Raw genomic sequence first — 12,143 nt, 5'->3', positions numbered from 1 at the left:
CGAAGGCAGCTGATATACCGTAATTGTGTTATCGGCGTTCGAAGTCAGGTCGAGCCAGGTAGCAAAGTCCAAGAGCAGTTCTTGCCCAAGAAAAATACCCTCTGGTGAGTTGTGGCCCATTTGCCAAGCGTTGCTAGCGTCAAAGTTTGGAAAGCGAGAACTGGTTTTAGACTTATAAAATTTGTCTTGTATCGACCGCGATGTTTTCCTGCGCACGAGGTGTAAAGACCCTTCCTGGCATGCATTGCGATTACGTTCTGCGGACGTTTCTCGAACTGGTAACTAGATTTAAACATAATAATGGCCAGCAAGTGGTGATCGATTGTAACAGATCTGTGATCTAGTTTGCGTTGATTTTATTTCAAATCGGCATGATTTGTAGTGTTTTGAGCTTCTGGGATCAGGGGACATGCAGATGTATGGAGACCCGTACATTGCGCAGAAGGGTTAATCTGTTAATCTGTCGGCCCTATTTATAGAGCGTTTTCACATGGAGTCATCAAATTCTTAAATCCAAAACTAAACAGCCACCAAAGTTGTTATCCTCATCAGGCATAAGAGGTACCAGCGCATTTTGAACTTGGAAGTTATGGCGGTGCGTGACATAAAGCTACGATCGCGTTTGTCGAAAACTATGTTTTATCTCGTGATTTTTTAGCCATTTAAGATGTTGCCGTATTTGGAAAAGTGCTTATTGAAATATTTATTTGTTTTATTTTATTTTAATTTACACCTTTTTTGACCTGAAATCAACATTTTTGAGCTTACACGTTGCATGAAATTACCATTTTCAGGAGCCCATCATGGGCTCCTACCATTTTGCTGTTTTCTAAGTGAAACCAACATCCTTGCTGTCACGCGTTAGCATCAAATCAACATTTTAACCTATTTAGACTTGAAATCAACATCATTGAGCTTATGTGCTGCGTGAAATTACCATTTTGCTGTTTTCTAAGTGAAATTAACTTCCTCGCCGTCAAGCGTTAACGTGAAATCAACATTTTAACCTATTTAGACCTAGAATCAACATCATTGAGCTTATGCGCTGCGTGAAATTGACATTTTGCTGGTTTCTAAGTGAAACCAACATCCTTGCCATCACGCGTTGACGTGAAATCAACATTTTAACCTATTTAGACCTGAAATCAACATCATTGAGCTTATGCGCTGCGTGAAATTACCATTTTGCTGTTTTCTAAGTGAAATTAACATCCTTGCTGTCAAGCATTAACGTGAAATCAACATTTTAACCTATTTAGACCTGAAATCAACATCATTGAGCTTATGCGCTGCGTGAAATTACCATTTTGCTGGTTTCTAAGTGAAACCAACATCCTTGCCGTCACGTGTTAACATGAAATCAACATTTTAACCTATTTAGACCTGAAATCAACATCATTGAGCTTATGCGCTGCGTGAAATTACCATTTTGCTGTTTTCTAAGTGAAATTAACATCCTTGCCGTCAAGCGTTAACGTGAAATCAACATTTTAACCTATTTAGACCTGAAATCAACATCATTGAACTTATGCGCTGCGTGAAATTACCATTTTGCTGGTTTCTAAGTGAAACCAACATCCTTGCCATCACGTGTTAACATGAAATCAACATTTTAACCTATTTAGACCTGAAATCAACATCATTGAGCTTATGCGTTGCGTGAAATTGACATTTTGCTGGTTTCTAAGTGAAACCAACATCCTTGCTGTCACGCATTAACGTGAAATCAACATTTAAACCTTTTTTGACCTAAAATTAACATTTTTGAGCTTATACGTTGTGTGAAATTAACATTTTGCTGCTTTCTAAGTGAAATCAAAGTCCTTGCGGTCGCGGCGGGCCGAGCCTTTGTTATGATAAACTGAGGCGAGACTTCGACTTATACCAAAGGCTTGGCTTGGCTATTATAGTAAAGGATCAGCTCTGTTTATCATGACAAAGGCCCAGCTTCGTTTATTTGCAGCCTCGGTGGGAAAAGGGCGTTAGGTATTTTAATCAAAAGTGAACTTTGTCGAAAATGCTCCAAATTTCGCATGCAGTTTTGTTTAGGTATGTTTAGCAATGTCCCGTAGTTTTTCTGCTAAACTTTGCTTCGTTTTCGGGATATTGCGTACGCAAAAAACCACTCGGTTTTCCTAGCGGCGTCTTTATAAAACGAAGCAAAAACCAGCAGCAAAAATACAGGGACACGTTTTTCTATTACATTGAAGACCACATGCAAAAATTCAGCTAATTTGGAGCAAAAAAAAGAAAAGCAACCAAAATCGTCACTTATCCTCTTTTATGACTAGCTTCTTCAAGTGTTTTGTTATACCTCCCGACTCAAAAATGGAAAAAAACTATGAAGAAATCGTTTGCTTGAGGTCGGCTTGCTCACAAATTTGTCGTAGTTTCAAGGAGCACGACCTGATCACATGCGAGTCGAAAGTTCAAGTTGTTGTGTCCCTAGGGAGTTAGTGAGTTTTGTTTGCCCTAGGGAGTTTTGACCCACAACATGTAACACATTCTCCTCCGATCAGAAAATTTATTTGAGTTGGGAGGTATAACGAGACATTTTGCATACCTGAGAAACTGGTTGTTTGAACATGGATAATACAAATGCCTTGGGAAAGGAGCAGTTTTGAATTATTTTTTGCCTGTGTAAGTGCATAGTATTGGTGCAGTATGGGTTTTGACCTCATGCCTTATTGTCTTCCTGGAAGGAAGGGTACTCAATGTTATGGATTATACTCAGAGGTTCTGCCCAAAAGGTGAACCTGCAATATGGAAATGACCATTTAGGTTTTTAAAAGGTGAATTTGGTTGTTTTATTGTACACTCCATCCTACTTTATGGACAACAAGAAGATCTTTTAGATCTTATAACCGCGCTTTTAAAATTTAACTGTTTGCTTAGCACTACTGTCGGAATGTAGTGCACATTTCAAAGCAGTCAGTGATGATTCTTTTCTTACTGTAGACATCACATCACTTGATCAACACAAACTGTATTATTGCACCATCAGTGGTAGCCGTTGACAAATCTCCAATGACATAATGGTCCTAATCTAGAACTTTCTTCGGGATATGTATGGTCATGAACGATATGAGCCACACGATAATAACACTATTAACAACAGCTTTCTTTCTTTAAAGACATGATTAAATTTGATTGGTGTTTTCCACGAGTAAAGGGCTAGCAAAGTAGTCACACAAGTCATGTAATTTAATAATGAAACTCTATCCCGACCGATGTATTGATTTTGGTCACTCCTGTGGCTACAGATTGAAAACGTGACAGAAAATTGGCATTACTTTCGATTCTCACCAAATTTGGACAGTGGGAAGATCTCATCATTAGCCAATTACAGGCCATTTTTCAGCTCTTTTCGTCACATCCTCCCCCCTCGGGAGAATTTTGTCAAGTTAGCTAATTTAGCATGCAAGCCACCATAATGGTGGTTGCTGTCGGCGAAATGTTTTATTTGCTCAAAATTGGGGCAAAATCTTTCGGAGATGGAAGTCAGGACATTTGTAAGGATGCAGAAAGTAATATGGGACCAGTTGGTGGCTTCTAAGGCTCAATTTATCTGGAAGTAAGCTGTATTTTCGTTTTCGTGCCGAAAGCCATGCGGTGAAATATTATCGGTTTGTTCTGCTGTCTTGTTCTGTTTTTTCTCTTGGTCATTTTTGTAGCCCGCCGAGGCCATTCTTTCGTCTAAATGAGTTGAAAGAAGTTCGAAAAAGATGTTCCCATTCAAGTTTAAGCTCTCAGGCAATAATTCTGGAGTTTTTTGGCCGAAACGTCGGCTTTGTTATGTTCGTGTTTTTCGGTTGCTATGTGCGACTGTTGCTCCCTTTGTTAGGTCAAGTCTGGGGAGTGAGGTCACAAAAAAAATTCTAATTAATTCTGGTTTTGTTCGATTTCGCTGAAATTTTAGCATGATAAAGCTGGATTTTTAAGGAATAGATTTACCTTCTGCCAATGTGTGGTAGCTATTAACGCTAAAGTGATATATCGCTTCGATGTCAGGGTTTTGAGGAGATTTTTTGCAACGTGTAGGTTCGGCGTGATTTTGTAATCTGAGATTTCTGTTGACCCTGAAAAAACAAGGTTTGGCGAGTAAACATTACAGATTGCGTAATTCAAAGTTGGCCGAGTGGAGATCTGCGTCTGGTCTCCGACAAAAAAATAAAAAAAAATAAACCAAGGGTAGAACATGAACCGCACTCAGCCCATGGCTGCGCGGTTAACCAGTCATTTGATATTGATATAGGCTTTCCTTTGGTCCTGGTAATATTTCATTAACAGGTTTTGATCGGACTATAAAAGTAACTTCTAGGATTGTATAAACATGATGCCCTTACAAGTGCACTATCACCTTCTTAAACTTAATGATGTATTGAAAAAAATTCTCTTTTTCAGGCCTTGCAGACTATGCAGGAAAGAGGCATGGAGTCAGATCCTCGATATGCACAGTTGTTGTCATTAATGAGAGCAAAACCTCCAAGTGCCGACATGTCAGATGTCAGTCATGGTCTTCCACTTCCTCCTCCTTCCATGTCCATGGGCATGGGAAGTATGCCGCCAGGTACAGGAATGGGAGACATGCAGACAAGAAGTTCTCCTGCTCCAAGTATGATGTCGCCTGGCCCACCAAAGGTGCATGGATTTTCTTCCCCGCAGTTGCTACAACTCAGGGCACAGATCATGGCTTACAAGCTCTTGGCACGTAATCAGCCTCTCCCAGAGCATGTACGCATAGCCATTCAAGGAAAGGCCCCATCTGTCAAACCTAGTGGAGCACCTTCACAGTCAAACCAGTTGCCCTCTAGAAGCCAGAATCAGCCTGGAAACCAGACAGCTCCTCAGAGTCAGGCTCCCATCAGTGCTGGTAGTTCAGCAGCTAGTCCTGCTGTACCTGTCCCTAATCAGACTGCTTATAATGTCCCTGGAATGACTCCTGGTAAGTTGCTGGACAGTTGTTCCTGTTCGCCCTTTGAAGCCTGGTATTTTTGAGGCCATTATATATAGTCCTGTTTAGAGGTCACTCACTATTAAGTGGCCCCTGTAAAGTGGCCAGTTATCCTGAAGTTGTTGTCAGTCAAATACTGTAAATAAAACCCCTATTGACTGGCTCAGGCATCCTTTTGGTTGTCCCAATTAATTAGAGTATTTATTATTCTTACTCAGCTTAATAGACCAACCAAATTTTATACACGTGTTTTAGAAAAGGCATTGACAGATCAGAGTATAAAATAGAAATCAACCACCAATAAAAACATTCAAACACATGTTTATTATTGTCTTCACGGGATTCAATGTTGCCTTAAAGAATGTTTGTATTTGAATAATCATTGGCATTTTTGTAAGCCTTGTGTTAATTCATGACAAAGTCCTATTAAGCAGCCACTGCCTACTTCCCCAAGGGTGGCAGCTTAATAGTAGTTCAGTTGTAGCTAGTAAGAACTACTTGTACTTAACAGTGGACATCTGGACTTGTTTAAATAAACATTTGATTAGGATATTTACGACATTTTTTTCCTTTTTTTTTTAATCAGCCCAGCAGTTGCAGAACAAACAGACAGCTGGATCCAGCCAGTCATCAACTGCGGCATCCTGGGAGGCAGCTAAAGGTGCAGCTGCCAGTGCTATTGCAGCAGCCTCTCAGCAGCAAAAGCTAAAGGAGCAGCAGAGGCAAGCGCTGGCCCAGCAACAGCAGCAGCAGCAGCAACAGCAGCAACAGCAACGCAAGGTACAGCCACCAGGTACTACTCAAGGAGGAATACAGATGCCTAGTAAACCACGGCTGGCACCTGTCGCCAAACCTGTTGGACTGGATCCTGTTACTATTCTGAAAGAAAGAGAAAACAGGTTAGGAACAGACAATGTCTGTAACTGAAAAGTTCAATTGATGAAAATAAACATTTGTATTCAATGCTTAGCACTACTTTTAAATCACAAGTGTTAGCATTTGTCAGCCTTTTGTGCTCAGTCAATCTTTCCTACATGCAATTGTTAAAAATAAGGTCTTTGCATCAAATCATCAAAAAATTTTGGCATAGGGTCAACTAAAAGTTAGTCAGTCGTAGCATTTTAAGAAGAACCCTTTCAGTTTCTGTTCAAACTGGATTCCTTTCATGAAGGACATGACACGTATGAGAGACTACATATGAAGTGAGTACCATGATCAAGTCATGACTTTGTATGCATGCACATATGCTCTCTAGATCAGGCAGTAAACCCTTTTACATAGCTCTGTAAACTGCAAAGATCCTTTCATTAGCCAGTATTTTGTCCTTTCAGTTCTTATATTGATTTAGTAATTTTGGTATATGCACAATCTGTATATTGTTTGAATGAGGCATGAAAAAAAACTTGAATTCCACTTTGCCGTTGGGACAAGCAGATCTCAGATTTTGTTTGCTCTGGGCAAGTCATAGCTTCCTTTTGTCTTGATGTAGCTGGCCAGTGACTGGTCTGGGCCCTTCCCCATTGAGGAAATAAGAATGAAGAGTTACTTGCCCGGCAAGAATATCTACTTGTCCTGGATGACTGTATAGTGCTCTTTTTGAGCCCTGTGAATGCCAGTTAGAAGGGTCACATGTATATGTACACGTAATATTGCTGTAACCATTCTCTCTGCAATTTTGGTACAGAATCCAGGCACGTATTATTCAGCGCATCAGAGAACTGGAGGGACTGCCAGGGAGTATTCCTGATGACTTGAGAATGAAGGCCATGATTGAATTAAGAGCTCTCAGACTACTAAACTTCCAGAAACAGGTTTGATTACAAACAGATAGTTCTGTTTTTGACAATGTAGTACCTGCTTCAGTGGTAATAAAAAGGTCTGGAAAGGAAATATTTGGCTCAAGTTCAGAGTTGAAAGGTGTAATCCAGTGCTCAAATCATACTGTTTTGCACACAGTCATGGTACCTCTAGTTTGGCTTACAAGTGACTAATCAGCTTGTTGGTTGAGAACAAAGCTAGTCACTTAAGGTAAGCAGGTGCTGCTACGCAAGATCTAGTAGAATGATTGGTTTTCGTATGCTTCTTCCAAGGTTACATTTTCTTCTCCAAGCACCATACATGTAAATGAAACAAGGCTGCTGAACCATATTTTAAGATAGTACTAACAAAGATCACATTGTTACATCCTTAGTAAGGATGGGTAAAGTCTACATACGAGCCAAGTAGCCCTTGAGGCACACTGGTTTCTGTAGCATGAAGTGACCAGGAGTATTTCTACTTCCCCCTGGATACAATGCTAGTCCATCGCAGGGTTACCCCCAGCATTAAAATCCAGCACCCATTTACATGTACACACCTGGGAGGAGAGAGGCACCGTGAGAGTTAAGTGTCTTGCCAAAGAACAAGGCACCAAGTTCCCATCCAGGGCTCAAAACTGCACCACTTGGTCCGGAGGCCTAACCATCAGGCCATCACACCATCACTTACATCCTAAGTACTGCACTTATTTGCTTCTCCATAATGATGACTTTAAGTGATTAACTTTTATTAATATTGTTTCTGTTTAGCTACGGGCTGAGGTGGTAGCTTGTACAAGGAGAGACACTACTCTAGAAACAGCTCTTAATTCCAAAGCATATAAACGAAGCAAGAAACAGTCTCTGAGAGAAGCAAGGTACATTTACAACTTATTTCTTGGTGCATTTATTGAGTGCATGTTTATACCGGAGACCTGACAATAAGCATACTGTACATTTTCAAGACCACAAATATATTGGTTTGTTTAAACTTAAAATTCTCCTTCTGTAATCCTCAGGATCACAGAGAAACTTGAGAAACAACAGAAGATGGAACAGGAGCGCAAACGACGGCAGAAGCATCAGGAGTATCTCAACACAATCTTACAGCATGCTCGTGACTTTAGAGAGTACCATCGCTCCATCCAGTCAAAGGTGGTGAAGCTTAACAGGGCAGTGATGAGCTATCATTCTATCACAGATAGAGAGAAGAAAAAAGAAGAGGAGAGGATTGAGAAAGAGAGAATGAGAAGACTTATGGTATGGTTATGTCTGTTCTGAATTTTCTTGCATTGTAACAAATTTCCAAATCGTGTGACCCACATACATATAATTATGATATAGCAATGCCAACTGACTGAATATTGATTATGGAGCCGGTAAGAACTTTGTTAATGCGTAAGCTAGATATGTGATTTTGTCATTGCAATAAATATCGCTGTGGTTATTGTCTGTTTAGTAATACAAATTTGGCTTACTATCTCAGAGTAAACATTTTTTCAATTTCTTTTAAGCTCATGAACAAAACCACACATAAATTCATTAACTTAATGCCATAAACAACTACAGTGCAAATGAGATTATATCTTAACAGTTTACTGCAGTTGTTCATTTTGTTGCTTGTGTCTATAGGCAGAGGATGAAGAGGGCTACAGAAAACTGATTGATCAGAAGAAAGACAAACGTCTGGCGTACTTACTGGGCCAAACTGACGAGTATGTGGCCAGTCTGACAAAAATGGTACAACAACACAAGAGAGAGCAGAGAAAGAAACAAATTAAGGACAACAGGAAACGGCGGAAGTCTGACTTTGATGATGATGAAACGCCGGAAGGTGATCGGCATGTGCCTGTAGTAGACACGGAGACTGGACATGTACTTAAAGGAGAGGATGCTCCAACTGCTGACGATCTGGACACTTGGCTAGAGAGTCATCCAGGGTATTGAAATATCACTATTATAACATGTCCACAGAAATTATGACTTCAATTTTTGAGTACAAGTTGAATGGAACTATGTCATGGCTGAGTAACATGAAAAGTTAAGCCTAGATTTTTCAAGTTCTTGGTTATCTGTGTTTATCTTCTTCATCTTTAACCATTCTTGTTCCTGTATGGTTAAGGTTACAGTATACCTTCGGGTCGGTAATTTTCTTCAAATTTGGATTTTTGGGTCAAAATAGTGGTCGAAGAATAATCTCTAATTTCTGAAAAAAAAATTTGAAAAAGGCTAAATATTGGCGGAGAAATGGCGGTTTTACGTTTTCACCGGAAGTAAAAGTTTACCTCTTGATTGACAGCCCTATGGCGCGTATGCAATCAACCGAGACGATTTTCGCGGGAATATACCTATATCGATGTCACGAATTGACTACTCAGTTGATCAGCATTGTTGTTCTGACTACCCAGCATTTTTGGTATTAGGCGTGTCTCTATTAAGTTATAAGTAAACATAGACCACGTTTAAACCATGGATCAGTTCGAAAAGAAGAACGAATGAAAATACATTAATGCGTGAAGAAGCGAAAGTTCGCCACGCGGATGAAGCTATAGTTATCGTATAAGGTGGGCAAATATTCGTGGTAAGAGAAAAGAAAGGTTCTGTAAAAATTTCGGAACTTGACAGCAATAACAGGGATGCTGACAGAGACTCTTCTGATGAGTCCAATATCGACGAATCGTCGCACTCATTGAGACCATTTGAAATATTATCCAAGCACAGTTGCCCACACACAGTTGCTCTCCGCGCTTTCTTTTGTTTGTTTCCTTCGCTCAGCCACTCTAGCGTTCGTATCCTTTTTAGTCTTCCCCATTTTGCCAGACCAGCTTCAATAAAAACCGAGCTACAGAAAAATTATCTCTCTGCCTTCGGTTCCTTGAGCGCATTGCGAAACACAAGAGTTTTTTAGAGATTCGCGCATAAATTTCACCAGGAGGTTAACGGTAGTAAACTTTCCCTGCACTGATTGGCTTAGTTATCTGAGAACCCAGTTGAAGGCGTTTGTGGGCGGAGTTTGTTTGCGAAGCAGAAAATTTTTCTTAGCGCTGTTTTCTCGAAGAAATTTTTTCACTTGAAGCAGACACTTTAAAGAGTTATAACTCAAAGGGAATTTTTTCAATTGCTCTTAAATTTGGACAGTGGCTAGTTTAAAATATACACTACAAAAGCTTGTCTGGGAATTGTCAATTTCGAAATACTTTTTCTTCGAGAGCGATTTTTGTACGATCACTCCACCTTTTTTTAATCCTATTTCGAAAATGTTCTGTAACTTTTTACTGCAATTGAATATGCCAAAACGCAGACACGTTTTTTAAGCGCTTTGGGCCCTGAAACCAAGGAAAAAATTAAATTGGCAAAAAACGAAATTCGCTTTGACTTGTAGCTTCCTAAAGGTGATTAGGGCGCTCGCATTTAGTGGTCGTGAAAAATTCGACAATTCATTTTCTTTCAAAATTCTTAGTATAGTTTGATAGCCAGCTCCATAAGCTTTAATTTGATATAGGGGTTTAGCTATCTACAGCTTAAACTGCACGCACTACATCGCTTGCACGCAAGACACCCCTGAAGGTATACTGTAACCTTAATTATTATCTCTTTGGTGTTTTTCCATCATAGTAAACTATTATTTTCAGTTTCCTTCAATTTAAAGGTAATTTTGCACATGGCCAAAATATCTCAAAATTCCACAACTGAGTGCCTTGTAATGCGTAGTTCTTTTTTAGTCCAGTTGGCACTTCTGTTAGTATGAGAATGGTTAGGTCTCATATGTTCCTAAGAATAGGACTATATATCACTCTACAAACGTGTACACTACGTAATGGTTGGTGCATTAATTTTGGACTCTAGATGAATTTGTTTTTGATTCCCCTCTCCAGCCAGGAATTGCTCTTTCAAAGCATGTCTGAGCTTATCCAGGATTAGGGTGAATTATGATCCCAGCACAGGGACCAGTTTTTCCAAGGGTAGATAATACGATAAACCAGATAAATCTATATCCTGTGGACTAGTGTTGGTAAAACAAACTACACTATTCACTAGATAGTGATTTACACTGGATCTGGTGGATAGCATCATACACCGTTTGATCAACTGGGGCCAGGTGTATGAATATGTACAATTTATTGAATTCAGGAGTTAGAGTTAACCCTGTAGTGTTCTAGCATCCTGCCCAAGGAGGAGTAGAAATTCTACTCCTGCTCCTTAATGCTATGGAAACAGGAGCAAGCTCCAGCATTTGTGGTACCCAATGCAGACTTTTCCTTGCATTCCTGTAAGGGCTGCATGTGTCATCTGTCTCCACTTTGTCTTTACATTATCTTATCATCCCTTAACTAGTTACCAAGTGGCTCCACGCCAAGAGCAAGAATCTGATGATGAAGATGATGAGGAAGGTTCTCTCGAGGAAGCAGAGGGTGAAGAAGACAACGAGAAAGATGCTGATGAAAAGAAGACAGAAAAGGAGAAGAAAAGAGAAGAATATGGCAAAGATGAAGAAGATATAGCAGAAGAAGAGTAAGTAGTGGTTATACCTAGACGTACCTTTTTAGTATGCTTCAGGCTTTGTGCCAGTAGGAGGGTCAGTGGTTTTCACAGGTGGGCCAAACATTTTGAAGTGAACTTCTTATGAGAAACACTTTCCTGTTGATGGTCCAACCAGGTGAGCAAAATCATCCTCACAGCTGGTCAATTTGCCCGGTGCTCAGCCGTTAATGAAACCCCTGGTAATTTATTGGCTTCCAGTTTTGATTGGTATGCAAGATTGCCTGTGTCCTTTGTGTTAGGCTGGAGTAACTACTTTGGTGTTGGTTTTATTGATTCATGATGTTGTTTGCTAATAAACTATAATAAAAAAAATGACAGACAGCAGTTTTGAAGGAAGCTACCCTAAAACTGGTTTAAACTTACCGTATTTTCCTTGAAGATATTAGCTTTTTTGCTACCTGTAAATTTGAGTCAAAATAAAGTTATGATAAGTTAATAAAGATGGTGAATTTTAAGCTCGGTAATGAAATGTGAAGGTGAATTAATCAACATGACACGAGCATGGGACAAAGAAAAATTCTGAGTCCCCGACAGGAATCGAACCCATGACCTCCCGAACACCGGGCGGGCGCTCTATCCACTGAGCTACGAGAACTCATGGAGAGCAAGGTCATTTCACTGAGTTCACATATGATAGGTGTCCTGCATACTGCTAGGATCAACGCTATCGAATTCATCGTGAGTAGTGATAAGTTAATAAAGATGGTGAATTTTAAGCTCGGTAATGAAATGTGAAGGTGAATTAATCAACATGACATGAGCTACGTAGCTCAGTGGATAGAGCGCCCGCCCGGTGTTCGGGAGGTCATGGGTTCAATTCCTGTCGGGGACTCAGAATTTTTCTTTGTCCC

General features: G+C 40.0%; 1 protein-coding gene across 7 annotated transcripts in view; it reads left to right on the top strand.

The window, feature by feature from the left end:
- Positions 1-12,143, top strand: part of LOC110055659 (SWI/SNF-related matrix-associated actin-dependent regulator of chromatin subfamily A member 4-like) — a 36,794-nt gene that overhangs the window by 2,312 nt on the left and 22,339 nt on the right. For all 7 annotated transcript variants that reach the window (XM_089286181.1, XM_089286185.1, XM_089286184.1 and 4 more), the window contains exons 3-9: positions 4,405-4,945; positions 5,541-5,853; positions 6,639-6,765; positions 7,522-7,628; positions 7,770-8,010; positions 8,383-8,690; positions 11,086-11,262. In XM_089286181.1, the coding sequence (XP_089142307.1) occupies positions 4,405-4,945; positions 5,541-5,853; positions 6,639-6,765; positions 7,522-7,628; positions 7,770-8,010; positions 8,383-8,690; positions 11,086-11,262 (1,814 nt within the window). The remainder of the gene's footprint in view (positions 1-4,404; positions 4,946-5,540; positions 5,854-6,638; positions 6,766-7,521; positions 7,629-7,769; positions 8,011-8,382; positions 8,691-11,085; positions 11,263-12,143) is intronic.

The sequence above is a fragment of the Orbicella faveolata genome, unplaced genomic scaffold (assembly GCF_042242905.1).
Source record: "Orbicella faveolata isolate gen_17 unplaced genomic scaffold, um_ofav_v1 contig_14, whole genome shotgun sequence".
Lineage (NCBI taxonomy): Eukaryota > Metazoa > Cnidaria > Anthozoa > Scleractinia > Merulinidae > Orbicella > Orbicella faveolata.
This window is presented reverse-complemented; position numbering and strand designations above follow the sequence as displayed.